Source organism: Gorilla gorilla, chromosome 20 (genome assembly GCF_029281585.2).
Source record: "Gorilla gorilla gorilla isolate KB3781 chromosome 20, NHGRI_mGorGor1-v2.1_pri, whole genome shotgun sequence".
Lineage (NCBI taxonomy): Eukaryota > Metazoa > Chordata > Mammalia > Primates > Hominidae > Gorilla > Gorilla gorilla.
In genome coordinates, this window is record NC_073244.2 from 62,730,139 (window position 1) to 62,748,407 (window position 18,269).

Genomic DNA, 18,269 nt, shown 5'->3' on the forward strand with positions numbered 1-18,269 from the left:
GTATTTTTTTATAGAGGTTGGTTTTCGCCACGTTGCCCAGGCTGGTCTTGAACTCCTGAGCTCAAGCAATCTGCCCTCCAGGGCCTCCCAAAGTGCTGGGAATACAGGCATGAGCCACAGTGCCCAGCTCTCCCTCACCATTTTTCATACCTTTACTCCCTGGGGGCAGTGAAGACACCCAGGAGTCAGCCAGCCGGGGCCTCAGCATAGTGGCCAGCTCTGTCTAGAGGAGAGGCTCTTTGGAAATCACCCTAGTACCTCCCCCAAGGTTGGCATCATGGGCGTGACCCTGACATCAGGGAGCCCAGGAATGGGGATGTGACCCTGTCTGTCCTTACCACTCTGCCCCTTCCCTTCCTTCAGCCATTGCACCACTGCCTAAAGGGTCATCATTGGATCCACACATGGGAGGAGCAAGCCATCACTGTCAGCTTGGATAGAAGGGAGATCACCCACCCTTCTCCCTTCAGGAGACATTTCTCAGCCCCACATCCCCAGAGGAATACAGAATAGGAGAGTGGGGATGTGGCCTGGAGTCAGCCTTCCATCAGAAATTCTTCTCATGCTGAGCTTCAGTTTCCCCGGGGAGGGATAGGCAGCCCTAGATCTTATAGCCAACCAGAGGTCAGATTAGGCAGACAGTGATGAGTATCTATTATTTCCCAGAGGGGTCTCTGCCCTGGCAGAGCTTCCATTCTGGAAAGTATTTGGGCATGGTACACCATGGCTACCCGCCCAGATTCTAGAGCCAGATGGCCCAGGTTCCAATCCTACCTCAGCCACTTATCTCCTGGGAGAACCTGAGTGAGACATAACCTTGCTGCTTCTCAGTGTCTCCATCTGTACTGTGGGGATAATAACAGTATTGATCTAGAATAGTACCAGACACAGGGGAGTCTTTGCAGTTCCCAGATCTGAGCTTCACCAGGGCAATTCAACCTCACCTTCATCTCTCTGTACTCTCTCCTGACACTGTGCTTTTGTATATGCAAAGATCTCCATCCTCCCTCCTCTCTAGGGTAAACACCCACTTCCAAGAATTGGATAACACATCACCCCAACAACCAGCCTTTCCCCCAGCCCCGTGCGGGGTTAGGGATCCCCTTTGGTATCCACAAACCCCTTGTTCCTCTCTTGACCCAGCCCTGATCAGACAGGCTGAGGGACACTCCAGGTGCGTGGGGGAGGGCAGGACAAGGTATGACTATCTCTGTCCCCAGCATCACCTGGCACATGGGAGCCCTTTGAATGAAGATGCTTGTGTGGCATCATGCAGGGGACCCTGAGATGAGTCGGATCTCGGCTGCTTTTCCTCCCTGGCCTCCCCAAGGCTGGGTGAGGCACTTCCTCTAGTTTCCCATAGGGTCCAGGGCTTTACACATCACTTTAGGTGCCACTGTCTGGTCTGACAGACAATGTCTGTCTCCCTGGCAGGGCCTGGAGCTACCATACCAAGCACAGGGCCAGCTGTGGGCATGCAGAGAGAGAGGTCTGAAGTGGGGAGTGGCGTGCCTGCAAGGACGGTTTATGCATCAGAACAGCACGCCTATATGTGGCATTCGGTGCTGATTCCTGACTCTGGTCTGCGTGGGAAACCTACTCTCTCCTCCAGGAAGCCCCTCCAGACTTCCTGCGGGCCAGAGTTTGCCAATGTCCTCTCCCTGGCTCTCTGCGGAGCGCTGGTAGTGTGCAAGGCCAGAGCTATGGACCAGGGGAGGCCTCGGCAGCTGATTGGAATAGATGCATTAAGGCATCCCAGGGAAGTAGTAGAACAAGGGCAGGAGGCCTGGGATGATTCGACGGAGGAGGAAGAACCAGCGGCCGCACGGGCTTGCAGGGCGATAAAGCCCAGGAGGCCGAGCAGCAGGCCCATCACCGCCTTACCGGCACCACGTTTTTCCGCAGCAACCGGATGACTCCTACGGGTCACTTCGCAAGCCCCGCCCCCTCCTCCCATGTGAGGTTCGCCTGCCTTTCCCAGCAAGCCTGAGGGCCACGCCTTGGCGGTGAGGTCGGAGCTCCGCAGTCTCCAATCAGAGCTCAGACCCCTCCTCTCCACCCAGGCCTCGCCCCGAGGTACTCTGGAAAATGTAGTCCTGTCACGCGCCCACGGGTAGGAAAACCCCAAGTCGCAAAGCCTTAACATTCAACTCGCGTTTGGATCTCTCAGACAAGAGTTTTTCAAAACAGGTGCATTTCCTTGGGTAGATCATAACCATTTTTTAAAAAGTGAAATAAGTTCGTATGAAATATTAGTATCATAGAAAATGGTAAGACGCTTTTCAAAATTTAAACGTCGATATGCTGAATTAACAATATTAAATTCAATATAAAATTTCTTTCTTTGTGGCTAAACACTGGTCCAAACCAGCTTAGTTTCTTTCTTTTCTATTTATTTTCAGGTTCTGTTTTTTTTGTTTTTTGAGACAGAGTCTCACTCTGTCGCCCAGGCTGGAGTGCAGTAGTGGCACAATCATAGCTCACTGCAGCCTCGACCTCCTGAGCTAAAGCAATCCTCCCGCCTCAGTTTCCTGAGTAGCTGGGACTACAGGCGTGCACCTTAAAAATAAACAAAAACAAAAAACAAAAAAACCAGACAATTTTAATTTGGAAATAATTTTAAACTTATAGATAACCTACACAAATATAAACACTGTAGTACAAACAAATACTCTACTCTGATTTGTTTGTTAACAGTTTACCTCATTGCTTTGGCTTCATCATTCCATCTATCCATCCATCCACCCACCCACCCACCCATCCTAGCCCAATCATCAGGGACAAGCAAGACAAAGTCAGGTTTGTTGACCCACTGGAATGAGAGCGATCACCCCCCAGAGGAGAAGCTGCAATCAAGTTATAGGATTTGGAGGAAGAGAGAAATTTGGATGAAATTTAAGTGAAACAATGTTTAGATAGGTTTAGAACAAGGTAGGAATGTGTATAAGGGAGTCAGCATCAGGCCTGGGCCGCATACAGTAGCTCATGTCTGTATCCCAGTGCTTTGGGAGGCCAAGACAAGAGGATCGCTTGAACCCAGGAGTTCAAGACCCGCTTGGGTGACATCTCTACGGAAGGAAGGGAGGGAGGGGAGGGAGGGGAGAAAAGGGGAGGGGAGTGGGGAGGAGGGGGGGAGGGAAGGGGAGGAGAAAATTATCTGGGTGTGGTGGCACACGCCTGTAGTCCCAGCCACTTGGGAGGCTGAGGTGGGAGGATTGCTTGGGCCCAGGAGTTTGAGGTTGCAGTGAGCTATGATTGTATCATTGTATTCCAGTCTGAGTGACAGAACGAGATCCTGTCTCAAAAAAAAAAAAAAAAAAAAGGAAAAATCAGATTTGGACTGCAAAGTGGACCTAAGGTCTTGTTTCCCTGGAAACTACAATGTTAATATAAATGTGGCATGCTGTGCCCAGAAACTTTTTATTTAAAACTCTGCACCAGGGCTGGAAATGGAGGCTTCTTATCTTTGTCAAAGTGACCGATCTTCCAGGAAAGAAAGATGAGTCTGTTTCATTCTTACGGATAGACTTTCATACAGCAGAGTTTCCAACAGTCTATGATTTTAGAGAACAAAGTTTCTCAGTGAGTAAGATAGCAGTAGTCGCTCGTAAAGGGGGCCGTTAGAACACTTTTACTGCTGCAGCTCACCCCTGGGTGAAATGTGTCCTGTTAACCTTGCGGTTGGCTTTATCTCAGTCTATAGATGAAGGGCAGGCCAGATTTTTATAGTATTAGCTAGCTTTAGCTCATATATATATATATATATAATTTTTCTTTTGCTGCCTTTCTTTTTCTTTCTCTCTCCCATCTTTCTTTCCTTTTTCTTTTGTCTTTTTCTTTTTTTTTGAGATGGAGTTTTGCTCTGTCATTCAGGCTGAAGAAGCATGGTGCAATCTCGGCTCACTGCCATCTCCACTTCCTGAGTTCAAACAATTCTCCTGCCGCAGCCTCCTGAGTAGCTGGGACTACAGGTGCCTGCCACCACACCTGGCTAATTTTTGTATTTTTAGTAGAGACAAGGTTTCGCCATGTTGGCCAGGCTGGTCTTGAACTCTTGACCTCAGGTGATCCACCCGCCTCGGCCCCCCAAAGTGCTGGGATTACAGTTGTGAGCCACCGCGCCCAGCCAGTTGTCATGTCTCTTTAGCCTCCTTGAATCTGGAACATTTCCATATTTATAATATTGACATTTTGGTGGCCGGGCACGGTGGCTCACGCCTGTAATTGCAGCACTTTGGGAGGCCGAGGCGGGTGGATCACGAGGTCAGGAGATCGAGACCGTCCTGGCTAACATGGTGAAACCCCGTCTCTACTAAAAATACAAAAAATTAGCCGGGTGTGGTTGCAGGCGCCTGTAGTCCCAGCTACTCGGGAGCCTGAGACAGGAAAATGGCGTGAACCCAGGAGGCGGAGCTTGCAGTGAGCCGAGATCACGCCACTGCACTCCAGCCTGGGCAACAGAGCAAGACTCCGTCTAAAAAAAAATTTTATATATATATATGCACACACATTTTGGAAGAACAGCTCCTTGCCCTTTTAAAAATAGAAGTTCCACATTTTTAGTTGGTCTGATGTTTCCCCATGATGATTAGATTCAAGTTATACATTCTCCACCAGAATAATGAGGTGAGGTGTGTACTTCTTTGAAGGTATCCCATCTGGACATAGTCAGTGTCCTACTGTGCCTCATTAGTGAAGTGAGTTTTGATCACCCAGCGAGCTGATGTCCCATTCCCCAGCTGTATAATACTCCTTTGCAGCTAATAAGCAGTCCAGGGGCAGATACTTTAAGACAGGCAGTATCTGCCGTTCATCAAAATTTCCCCCTTGACTTCGCACCCATTGATGATTCAGCAGATGTGGGCTTACTATGAATAACAAAAGATGCTCCTGGCCTGGTAGGGTGGCTCGAGCCTGTAATCCCAGTACTTTGGGAAGCTGAGGCGGGAAGATCACTTGAATTCAGGAGTTTGAGACCAGCCTGGGCAACATAGTGGGCATCTTGTCTCTAAAGAAAATATAAAAATTAGCCTGGCATGGTGGCAAGAGCCTGAAGTCCCAGCTACTTGGGAGGATGAGATGGGAGGATTGCTTGAGCCCAGGAGGTCGAGGCTGCAGTGAGCTGTGATCATGCCACTGCACTCCAACCTGGACAACAGAGGGAGACCCTGTCTGAAAAAAAAAAAGACAAGAAAAAGAATAGGACGTTACTGTTAAACGCCTTCTCCCATCCCCCTCACCAGTACCTACCATCCTGAATTGTGTTTCGCCGTTGCTTGATTTTCATTATTATTTTAGCATGTGTGTATGTTTCCCGAAAAACATCTTATTTAGTTTTGCTTGTTTTTTGGGCTTTGGAATAATAATACATGTATTCGTTGGCTCGAACTGCCCTTATAAAGTACCACAGGCTAGGGGACTGAAACAGCAGAATTGATTATCTCCCAGTTCTGGAGGCTGGAAGTCTGAGATCAAGATGTTGGCACGGTTGGTTTCTTCTGAGGCCTCCTTCCTTGGCTTACAGATGGCCGCCTTCTTGCTGTGCCCTCATGTGGTCCTCTCTGTGTGCACATCCCTGGTGACTCTCTGTATGGCCATATATCCTCTTCCCATAAGGATGAAGTCCAATTGGATTAGGGTCCACCCTAATGGCCCCATTTAACCTTCACCACCTCTTTAGAGATCCTATCTCCAAATACAGTCATGTTCTGATGTACTGGGGGTTAGGGCTCCAAAATATGAATTTTGGGGGCTGCATTTCAGCTCACAACCATATCTTACTGTATGCAACTTGCTATTTTTTTTTTTTTGAAACAGAGTCTCGCTCTGTTGCCCTGGCTGGAGTGAACTGGTACGATCTCAGCTCACTGAAACCTCCGCCTCCTGGGTTCAAGCCATTCGCCTTGCTTCAACTTCCCAAGTAGTTGGGACTACAGGCACACACCACCACACCTGGCTAATTTTTGTATTTGTACAGATGAGGTTTCACCATGTTGACCAGGCTGGTCTCGAACTTCTGACCTCAAGTGATCCACCCGCCTCGGCCTTCCAATGTGTTGGGATTACAAGTGTGATCCATCGCACCCTCAATGCAACTTGCTTTTTAAAGACAAACTCCTATTACTAAGATGCGTTCATGATGGTGCCTGTAGCTTTTGTTTGCATATTTTTCAGGGGTATGGTATGAAAATGCTTAAAAATAATATGGGGAGAAATCGATGAAATGGATGGGGGAAGAAAAGAAGATTAACAAAACTAAAAGCTATTTTAATTTTTGAAAAAGCAACTAAGACAGACTTACTTTTGGCAAACCGATTAAGAACAAAGAGACAGGCTGCAAATAAAATACAATTGTAAAGTGGTGAATAATTATAGCCAGGACAGAGATATAAAAAGTAATTAAACTATATTATGGCTATGTGCTAACATTAAAAACCTTAATGAACTGGTTAAATTACTAGCAAAATATACAATGCGAAAATGACACAAAATTAGAGACTGAATAAGCCAGTGACTATTGAAGAATTTGAAATTATATTCAGAGATCTCCCCTCTCCCCAAAAAACCCCCAGGCACAGATGGTTTTCTAAGCAAGTGATACCAAACATTCAAAGAATGTTTAATTCCTATCTTGTATGAATTATTCCAGAAAATCGCTGGAAAATTATGTAATAACTGCCTGATTCATTTTTAGAGACTAATGCAATGTTGAATCCAAAATCGGATAAGGACCAGATGCAAGAAAATTATAGATTCATTTTGCTTGTGAATGAAGATGTAAAAATCCTAAATCAAATAATTGCCACTTAAATCCAGCATATCATAATTCTTCATGATCAAATAAGATTTCTCCTCCTAATGCGAAGATGGTTCAAAAATTAAAAAAAAATTCTTTCAATATAATTCACCATATCAGTAGACCAAGGAAGAAAATATAATGATTTCAACTGATGTGGGAAAATAATTTCATAAGGCTGTACATCTATTTATGATTAAAAGTTAAAACACTCCACTTTGGGAGGCTAAGGCAGGAGGATCGCTTGAGCCCAGGAGTTTGAGACCAGCTTGGGCAGCACAGTGAGACCATGACATGGTGGTGTGTGCTGGTGGGCCCAGCTACTTGGGAGGCAGAGGTGGGAGGATCACTTGAGCCTGGGAGGCTGCGTGGTTTTGAATTGCATTTCTGTGGTGATTAATGGTGTTAATATTGTCCTGGACATTTAGCCCATTTATATATCTTCTCTGGGAAATGTCTGTTCAGATCATTTGCCCCTTTTTTGTTTGGTTGTTTTATTTTATTTTTTGAGACGGAGTCTCACTCTGTTGCCCAGGCTGGAGTGCAGTGGTGGAATCCCGGCTCAGTGCAGCCTCCACCTCCCGGGTTCCAGTGATTCTCCTGCCTCAGCCTCTCAAGTAGCTGAGATTACAGGCACCCACCATCATGCCCAGATAATTTTTGTATTTTTTAGTAGATATGGGGTTTCACTATGTTGGCCAGACTGCTCTCAAACTGCTGACCTTAAGTGATCATCCCGCCTTGGCCTCCTAAAGTGTTGGGACTACAGCTGTGAGCCACCACGCCTGGCCTCGCCCATTTTAAAATTGGGTTACTTGAGTTCTTTGCACATTTTATTTTTTGTTTTTGCTTTTTGGAGGGTTACCGTATACATCTTAATTTATCAGAACCAGTTTCAGATTTATACTAGCTTTATTACAGTGAGATATACAATGGTTATTCCTAGATAGTTCTATTCCATTTCCCCTTGTTGTGGTATCATTATAAACTTTTTTTTTTTTTTGAGACGGAGTCTCACTCTGTTACCCAGGCTGGAGCGCAGTGGTGCATTCTCAGCTTACTGCAACCTCTGCCTCCTGGGTTCAAGCTATTCTCCTGCCTCAGCCTCCTGAGTAGCTGGGATTACAGGCACCTGCCACCACGCCCAGGTAATTTTTGTATTTTTAGTACAGATGGGGTTTCGCCATGTTGGCCAGGCTGGTCTCCAACTCCTGACCTCAGGTGATCTGCCTGCCTTGGCCTCCCAAAGTGCTGGGATTACGGGCATGAGCCACTGCACCAGACAGTAATGCATTAAGCTTTGAATACCTAAGCTCAAGAGTTGACATCAACCTTTCCCCACAGATAATTCTGGTGCTTGTGAACTAGTGGTCCCCATAGACATTTGCTACCAAGAAGGTCCTGGGGACTCGCAAAAACAGTCTGTGGGAGATGGATATGTGAGTCTGCTTCTAAGAGACTCTTTGGCCGCCTCTGGCACACGGGGCCATCTCTCTCCTGCTTGCCCTCTGCCCTCTTCTCTCCCTCCATTTTCCATAATTTCAACAAAATCAGTTAATATTTACAAAGCACTGAGAACAGCACTTGGGACTCAGTAGGTGCTAAAAAAAATCATCAGCTGCTTTTTTTTTTTTTAAGACAGAGTCTTACCCTGTTGCCCAGGCTGGAGTGCAGCGGTATGATCTCAGCTCACTGCAACCTCTGCCTCCTGGGTTCCAGCAATTTTCCTGCCTTGGCCTCCCAAGTAGCTGGGATTACAGAGGCCTGCCACCACACGAGCTAATTTTTGTATTTGTAGTAGAAACAGCATTTCACCATGTTGGCCAGGCTGGTCTCGATCTCCTGACCTCAGGTAATCCACATGCCTCGGCCTCCCAAAGTGCTGGAATTACAGGCGTGAGCCACCATGTCTGGCCCATCAGTTGCTATTATTAGCATTATTCCTTCTGGGGAATGTTTTAGATACTGCATTTCATGGACTCTAAGAAACTCCACTTTTATGGTTGTTACAAAGAAAGAAAAGTGTATACTGTCTATAAGATGCAACAATGCTTCCTTACCACTTGGAATTTTTATTTCTTATTTACTGAAAGAGCTTTTATGGGTGTATTTATTGCAAACAATAAAGGAACATACAAGTAAAATAAAGGATTCCTAAAATTGTTCCACAATTGAGATCCTTTTTTTTTTGTTTATTATGGAAAAGTTATACAAAAATTAGCTGGACATGGTGGTGTGTACCTGTGGTCCCAGCTACTCGGGAGGCTGAGGTGAGAGAATTACTTGAGCCCGGGAGGTCGAAGCTGCAGTGAGTCGTGATGGCGCCATTGCACTCCAGCCTGGATGACAGAGTGGCGGGAGGGAGACCCTGTCTCGAAAAAAAAAAAAAAAAAGGTTGCGTGTAAGAACTAAAAATCATTACTGCTGGGCTCTTGATCCAGCTTTGCAATTAGAGAAGACAGTTTATTGCTGACTTCTGTTTTCAGAGCAAACACCAAACACAACCTATTCCCCACCAATTCCCCCTGACCCACCCAGGCCCACCAAGTTGGTTCCCGGGGGCTAAGAGTGCCCCACTCTTGTCTGCTGGATTTTCTTCTGGGCTGTGGGCACCCCTTCTGCAGGTTTTCATGCCTTTCAAACAGCAGTCGTATGGTGCCAGACGTTGAAAGATGCCTTCCGGTTTCAGAGGCGTCAAGATGTGGGAAAAGTGGCTTCTTAGAATTGATCAATTACAATGTGTTTTTCAAAGGTGGCGTCTCCTTTACTGCAGCCAGTTCCTTCTCTAAGGGAGAGCTGGTGGGATGATGGTTGTTCTCCCCAGGCTCTACTCTGCCTGGCTTTGGGCACTGCTTCTTGCCAAGCTGATATCCTAACTAATATTTTCAAGTGGGCAGCCTGGTTTCGGATACTTAATTTCTAGCAGCATTTCCCCTGCTGCCACGCCATCTTCAGTCTTTTAAAATCGTAGTACCCTGGGAAGAGTTTATGGCGTTCTTACCCAATTCCTTCCTGGCGCAAATTTAAGGTTTTTTTGTTTGTTCGTTTGTTTGTTTCCTTCCCTAAGTGTTTTGCTATTGCAATGTCAAACTAAATAAGAAACACAGAGAGGCTTCCAAAAGAAAATATGTTATCTGGGAATAGATCACTGCAGTGGGAAATGCATGTCATAGTAAACTATGTGCGTATGCAGGGAGGTAAAGGAAGAAGAAGGTTTTTAAAGGGAAAGAAGAGGAGGATTACATATTGTTTTGAAATAATTATCCTTGGCTGCAAAGATCGATAATAAAGGTGACACCAGTCTGAGGGTGAACAGGCAATTGTGGGGGAGATGTCCTTGAGTATTTTTGGTGGCAGGTTGTGATAGCTTTTGTGCCAGGTTGTGGTTTTTATAGAGTCTTGTAATAGGTGTTGTTGGTTTTTGTTTTTGTTTTTGTTTTATTTTGTTTTTGAGATGGGGTCTCACTCTGTCACCCAGACTGGAGTGCAGTGGTGTGATCTCGGCTCACTGCAGTGCAGCCTCCAACTCCTGGGCTCAAGCGATCCTCCCACCTCAGCCTCCGGAGTAGCTGGGACTACAGGCACATACCACTATGACCAGCTAATATTTGGTATTTTTTGTTGAGACGGAGATTCGCCATGTTGCCCAGGCTGGTCTCCAACTCCTGGGTTCAAATTGAGCCTCTCTCCTCGGCTTCCCAAAGTGCTGGGATTACAGGCATGAGCCCTCATACCACGCATGTGATAGTTTTTGTTATCAAGCACACAAGCATGATAACCCTCTCTTCGTGGCTCTAGTTGTCAATGTTTAAAAATATTAGTACCTAGGGATGGGCGCGGTGGCTCACGCCTGTAATCCCAGCACTTTGGAAGGCCGAGATGGGCGGATCACGAGGTTAGGAGATTGAGACCATCCTGGCTAACACGGTGAAACTCCGTCTCTACTAAAAATACAAAAAACTAGCCAGGTATAGTGGCGGGCGCCTGTAGCCCCAGCTACTTGGGAGGCTGAGGCAGGAGAATGTCGTGAACCCAGGAGGCGGAGCTTGCAGTGAGCCGAGATAGCGCCACTGCACTCCAGCCTGGGCGACAGAGCGAGACTCCATCTCAAAAAAGAAAATAAATAAATAAATACTAGTACCTAGGGATGGGCGCGGTGTCTCACGCCTGTAATCCCAGCACTTTGGGAGGCCAAGGCAGGCGGATCACGAGGTCATAAGTTTGAGACCAGCCTGGACAACATGGCAAAACCCCGTCTGTTTATACTGAAAACACAAAAATTAGCTGAACGTGGTGTTGCGCGCCTGTAATTCCAGCTACTTGGGAGGCTGAGGCAGGAGAATTGCTTGAACCCGGGAGTGGAGGTTGCAGTGAGCTGAGATCACGCCACTGCATTCCAGCCTGTGCCACAAGAGTGAGACTCCGTCTCAAAATAAATTAAATACATAAATAAAATAAAGACAAAAATATTAGTACCTCTATTTTGATTTCGGTGATTTTTACAATAAATAATGCTGCAAATGACACCTTTGGGGATGAAGCTTTTGTCCGTGTTTAGGATTTTTTCTTTGGTCTCGATTCCCACAAGTGGACCCCAAGAAAGAAAAGATCTTGTTTCTGTCACTCAGAAGGTCCTGACAACCCTACAACCGAGCAGGAGAGAGGCTGCCCCGGCCTGCCGCCCCGCCCCGGGGATTCCTGTGAGATTGTTCCCTGGTTGTTGATGGACGGGGTTGGATTTTGATTTCTTGTGTGCGGGAGCGTCTTCCTGCCATGATGGTTGGCCACTCCCTCTCTTTCCGATTTGCAAATGTGTCTCCTTGTCTTTTGCCCACTTGCCTACTGGAATCCAACTTTGTTCCTTTTCTGTGTGGTTTACATGATAAGATTATTGACGCTATTTCTGTCACAGGGGATATAAGTTTTTTTCCAAGTCTATTTCTTGACTTATAATTTTAGTGTGAGTTTTGTTTTATACACAGAGATTTTAATTTAAAGGCTGTCAAATCTGTCTCCTTAATATGAGAAAAAAGGAAAAAAATTAGCATTTTTTAAATAAAGGCATAATTTGCATACAGCACAATTCACCCTTTTTAGGTGGAGTTCTGAGGTTTTGGCAAATGCACGCATCACGTGACCACCCCGTAACCAAAACACAGAACAGTTCCATCACCGCAAATTCCCTCACACCCCGTTACGGCTCAAGTGTTTAAAACATAAGAAAGCTAAAAGAATAGACGTGAATAGGCAATTCTTTTCTCCGGGTTGCTCTATGTTGTAAAAGATGGACCCCCAATTTTTTTGTCTTTTTTTCTTGAATAAAACCGAAAATGCCAAATTTCAGGGGGAGGAATTGCAGATCAAACTAAAATTGGTAGTTAAAGAGTCCCCTGCCATCCTTGTTCTTCCCTCAGATAATGAGAATTGTTAACAAGTTCCTTCCTTCCCTTCCTTCCTTCCTTCCTTCCTCCCTTCTCTCCTTCCTTTCTTTAAATAGAGATGGGTTCTCACCATGTTGCCCAGGCTGGTCTCAAACCCATCCTGGGCTCAAGTGATCCTCCTGACTTGGCCTCCCAAAGTGCTGGGATTACAGGCATGAGCCACCGTGCCCAGCTAGGTCTTTCTTTTGAGGGCTTTCTCTCTGCCTTTTATTTCTCTTCACGTATTCATTCACGCACCAGGCACAGGTGGGGCCCCTCCATGCACACCCGTATCTGTGCGTGTTCCACAGTGTGCACCATTCCTGGGCTCCCTCATGCATTTCACCTAACAGCATCATTGTCACATTCTCCTCCACCATAGCACAGAGCGTCTAAGAGTGCCACCCTCTCCCATAACTAGAGACACATGAATGACAGCAGCAATGAGCTGTCCCATCTGCTAGTTGTCGACACAGAAGAGCCAGACTGAGAGAGCTGGGTGCCTATCACACCACGCAGGGACAGGCTGTCTGCCCAGAGGAGGCCGGTGGTGTCCACACCTGCCTCGCTGGGGTTGTTTCAACACAAATCTTCCAGCAGTTCTTAACTGAACGTCTGACCTACCGACTCCACTTTCGGGAGTTTATCCTTTGGTGATATTTTCTCAAAGGGCCAATAATCACAATGGCTCACAGAAAAGAGTTCTCCGTGTTTGCCGGATATCCTGCTGAGAATTTGACACTTTGATCTCATTTAAACCCTGCAACAACCTTGAGGTGGGTGCTGTTGTTACTTCCATGTTACAGCGGAAGAAAAGGAACTCAGAGAGATGACTTTACTTATCCAAGACCACCCAGCCAGGCGGCAGGGCTGGGAACCCAAGCATGAAGTGAAATAGCCCCGCCCTGGACTGGCTGGATGGTAGCCACAGTCCACATGTGAGTAAGACACTGAATTTAAGAAAAGAAATCACTTTATTAAGATATAATTTACATACCATGCAATTCACCCACGTAAAGAGTAAAATTCAACGGTTGTTGGTATATTGCGTTATTCATTTTTAACATTATGTTAATGTGTGACATAAAATTTCCATTGAACTGTTTTTAAATGTATAATTCAGCGGCATTAATTACATTCATAACGTTGTGTAACCATCACCACAACCTATTTAAAAACTTTTTCATCCCCCCCAAAGGGTAACTCTGTAACCGTTAAGCAGTAAATCCCCTTTCTCTCTCCCCCAATGCCTGATGAAGTAGGAGGTGGGACTAGACTCTGGAGGTGGGACTTGCACTCAGGATCAAATTGAAGACCAGCTGAAACAGGGAAGAGGGGAAAGCGCTTCTCCATAAGACACGCCCACCAGTGCCATGTCAGTTTCCCGTTGCCATGACAACACCCGGACGTTAACACCCCTCTCCATGGCAGTGACTTGATGACCTGGAAGTTACCACCCTTTTTCTAGTCACTAGTGGATAATCTGTACCTTAATTTGCATATAATTAAAAGTGGGTATAAGTATGGCTGCTGGGCACACTGCCTGTGGGGTAGCCTTTCAGGCAAGGAGCAGTACCCGTGTCGCTGCTGTACACTGCGGCTTCGATAAAAGTTGCTGTTGGTTAGGCATGGTGGCTTACGCCTATAATCCCAACTAGGAGGCTGAGGCAGGAGGATCACTTGACATCAGGAGTTCGAGACCAGCCTGGCCAACATGGTGAAACTCTGTCTCTACTAAAAATACAAAAATTAGCCAGGCATGGTGGTGGGCACCTGTAATCCCAGCTACTCAGGAGGCTGAGGCAGAATTGTTTGAACCTGGGAGGTGGAGGTTGCAGTGAGCCAAGATTGCAGCACTGCACTCCAGCCTGGGCAGCAGAGCAAGACTCTGCCTCAAAAAAAAAAAAAAAAAGTTGCTGTCTATACTTTCTGATGACAGGTAAAAAGAAGTTGCTGTCTAACACCACCAGCTCACCCTTGAATTATTTCCTGGCCAAAGCCACGAGCCCTCCCAGGCCAAGTCCCAATTTGGGGTCTCACCTGTCTAGCATCAGTGGGACAACAGTAGGAGCCGCTTGAGCTTGTGGCTTCTCCTCAGCAAATATGGGAAACAGAGAAAGATCTGGAATCAGACAGAGGTTGGTGTCATTTCTGCCTGTTGTAACCTGTCATCTAGGGCAGGTCCCTCTCTTCCTGGGGCTCTCAGTCAGGTTCTCTACAAGGTTCTCACCCTCCCCACGGAAGGAGGCTGCCAGGAGGAGCCAGCAAAGCTATTCAACTTGCAGGGGCTCCAGAATAGCCTCTCCTGTGGCCTCTGTCCACTCCCTACCCCTGCACCTTCAGCAATTCCCACCCAGTGGCAACTGTAAGATGCCCAGACACAGAGCATTATTTCTGCTCTTTCACTGCATACCCAATGTTAGTCCAAACTGCACCATTTTGGAAGCCTTCTGCCATTTTGCAGGTCAAAGTGAAATATTCCATGGGGGTTCAGGCGGGGAGAAACATCCTTATCATACCCTGCCGTGCAAAGGCCCGACTGAAGGAAAAATCCCTGTCATATCCTCCTGGGCAAAGGTCCAAGGAATATCTTATCACATCCCACTGGAAAAAGGGCCAAACCGCCTGATCGCACATCTTATCAATATCCTGCCAGGCAGCAAGCCACAGTGCTCAGACCCCTCCCGCCCATACCTTTAAGTACCCCAGTCTATAAGCAGCCGTGGGCTCTGGCCCTAAGCTGGTCCCCCATCTCCGCAGGTTTTTGCAATATACCTGTGTTGCTGTTGAGCCCCCGTCTCTCTCTCTCTCTCTTTCCCTCTCTCTGTTTGTGTTTGTTTGTTTTTTTGAGATGGAGTTTTGCTCTTTCACCCAGGCTGGAGTGCAATGGCACGATCTCGGCTCACTGCAACCTCTGCGTCCCGGGTTCAAGCAATTCCCCTGCCTCAGCCTCCCGAGTAACTGGGATTACAGGTGCCTGCCACCACGCCTGGCTGATTTTTGTATTTTTAGTAGAGTTGGGGTTTCACCATGTTGTCCAGGATGGTGTCAAACTCCTGACCTCAGGTGATCCACCCATCTAGGCCTCCCAAAGTGCTGGGATTATAGGTATAAGCCACCGTGCCTGGCCTGTGGTGTCGTTCTTTAACCCTCGCCTTCCCTTCAAAACCTAACACCCTAAGGACTGGAATGCCTGCGCCACATACTCAGCCATGTGGGTGGGTCTGAGCTCTGGCCTGGGCTCCCTGTGGGGAGGCTGGTTGGGAGAGGAGACGTGATGGGATTCCAGCCCTGGGACTCACTGCCTTGTTACTGGAGCAGGTTTCCTCAGCTCTCTAGGTCTCACTTTATTCATTCTGCAGTGAACATTCCCTGAGTCCCTGCTGTGAGGCTCACACAGCTGTATCCAACCAGGAGCTCCATCCTAAAGGGATCCCAAGAGGTTCTTCCCCCAATTCCCCAGTTCTTCAACATCAACCAGGTGCCCAACCATTCAATTCAGTTCCAACATTGACTGCCCAGAGTTAGTGTCAGATGCTGCAGGTTATGGACTCGGGCCACAAAACTGCCCCCACCTCAGGCCGGGCGTGGTGGCTCACACCTCTAATCCCAGCACTTTGGGAGGCCGAGGCGGGCGGATCATGAGGTCAGGAGTTCGAGATCAGCCTGGCCAATACGGTGAAACCCAGTCTCTGCTAAAAATACAAAAATTAGCTGGGCGTGATGGCACATGCCTGTAGTCCCAGCTACTTGGAAGGCTGAGGCAGAAGAATTGCTTGAACCTGGGAAGCGGAGGTTGCAGTGAGCCGAGATCGCACCACTGCACTCCAGCCTGGGCAACAGAGTGAGACTCCATCTCAAAACAAAACAAAACAAAAAAACAAGCCAAAAAACCTGCCCCCACCTCAGATGCCAGCTACAGTAGGGTGTCCACACTACCTTAATTTCCGCCCAGCCAATCACCAGTTCAGGGGTTCCCAAAACTCTCACTGATATGGTTTGGATGTTTGTCTCCTCGACAAATCTCACGCTGAAATGCGACCTCCAGCCGGGCGCGGTGGCTCACGCCTGTAATCCTAGCACTTTGAGAGGCCGAGGCGGGTGGATCACGAGGTCAGCAGATCGAGACCACCCTGGCCAACACGGTGAAACTCCATCTCTACTAAAAATACAAAAAATTAGCCGGGCGTGGTGGTGGGCGCCTGTAGTGCCAGCTACTCGGGAGGCTGAGGCAGGAGAATGGCGTGAACCCGCGAGGCGGAGCTTGCAGTGAGCCGAGATCGCGCCACTGCACTCCAGCCTGGGTGACAGTGAGACTCCGTCTCAAAAAAAAAAAAAAAAAAAAAAAGAAATGCGACCTCCAGTGTTGGAGGTGGGGCCTGATGGGAGGGGTCTGGGTCATGGGGCGGATCCCTCATGAATGGTTTGGTGCTGTCCTTGCAGTAATGAGGGTTCCCAGTCTGTGAGCTCATAGGAGATCTGACTGTTTAAAAGAGTCTGGGTTGGCGCAGTGGCTCACGCCTGTTAATCCCAGCACTTTGGGAGGCCGAGGCAGGTAGATCACCTGAGATCGGGAGCTCGAGACCAGCCAGGCTAAGATGGTGAAACCCCATCTCTACTAAAATGCAAAAATTAGTCAGATGTGGTGGCACATGCCTGTAATCCCAGTTACTCGGGAGGCTGAGGCAGAAGAATTGCTTGACCCCGGTAGGTGGAGGTTGCAGTGAGCTGAGATCGCACCAATGATCTGCACTCCAGCTGGGGCGACAGAGTGAGAATCTGTCTCCTGCCCCACATCAACCAAAAAAAAAAAAAAAAAAAAGAGAGAGTCTGATACCTCTTCCTTCTCTCTCTTTTTCTATCTCTCATTGTGTCATGTGCTGGCTCCCCCTTTGGCTTCCACCATGATTGGAAGCTCCCTGAAGCCCTCACTGGAAGCTGAACAGATACAGGTGCCATGCTTGTACAGCCTGCAGAACAGTGAGCCGAATACATCTCTTTTCTTTATGAATGACGCAGCCTCAGATATTCCTTTATAGTAATGCAAATGGAATAAAACACCTACTCAAATACACTAATTCACTACAGGTTGGGCACAGTGGCTCACGCTTGTAATCTCAGCACTTTGAGAGGTCAAGGAGGGAGGATTGCTTGAGCCCAAGAGTTGGAGACCAGCTTGGGCAACATAGCATGACCCCATCTCTACCAAAAATAAAAATAAATTAGCCAAGTGTGGGGACATGCACCTGTAGTCCCAGCTACTCAGGAGGCTGAGGCAGGAGGCTCACTTGAGTCCAAGAGATTGAGAGCGCAGTGAGCTATATGATCAGGCAACTATGCTCCAGCCTGGGTGACAGAGCGAGACCTTGTCTCAGAAAAAAAAAAAAAAAAAAAAGAAAAGAAAAAAAAAATCACTAGAACAACTCACAGAATTCAGGCAAGCATTTTACTTATTATTACTGGTTTATTATAAAGGATAGAACTCAGGAATGAAAGAGATACATAGAGTGAGTTATGGGGAAGGGCATGGAGCTGCCAGGTCCTCTCCAGGCACCACCCTCCCAGCACCTCAATGTGCTCACCAGGCTTCATGGTCCAGAGGCTGTGTGTGTGTGTGTGTGTGTGTGTGTGTGTGTGTGTGTGTTTGAGATGGAGCCTCCCTCTGTCACCCAAGCTGGAGAGCAGTGGTGCGATCTTGGCTCCCTGCAACCTCCACCTCTTGGGTTCAAGTGATTCTCCTGCCTCAGCCTTCCAAGTAGCTGGGATTACAGGTACGTGCCACCATGCCTGGCTAATTTTTATGCATTTTGGGTAGAGACGGGGTTTTGCCATGTTGGCCAGGCTGGTCTCGAACTCCTGACCTCAGGTGGTCTGCCCACCTTGGCCTCCCAAAGTGCTGGGATTACAGGTGTGAGCCACTGTGCCCAGCCTCTTTGTATTGCTCTTGTAACTTTTCTGTAACTGTGAAGTGATCTCCAGGTTAAAAAAAAATGTACCCTGCATAATCTCACTTATATGTGGAATCTAAAAGAGTGGAACTCGGCTGTTGTTGG

The 18,269-nt window shown here is 47.4% G+C and overlaps 1 protein-coding gene across 1 annotated transcript in view; it reads left to right on the forward strand.

Moving 5' to 3' along the window:
* Positions 1–1,550: 1,550 nt before the first annotated feature.
* LOC115931556 (putative G-protein coupled receptor GPR32P1) overlaps positions 1,551–18,269 on the forward strand; it is a 30,600-nt gene continuing 13,881 nt past the window's right edge. The window contains 3 exon segments of the mRNA XM_031003925.3: positions 1,551–1,682; positions 1,838–1,957; positions 2,064–2,113. Of these exon segments, the coding sequence (XP_030859785.2) occupies positions 1,551–1,682; positions 1,838–1,957; positions 2,064–2,113 (302 nt within the window).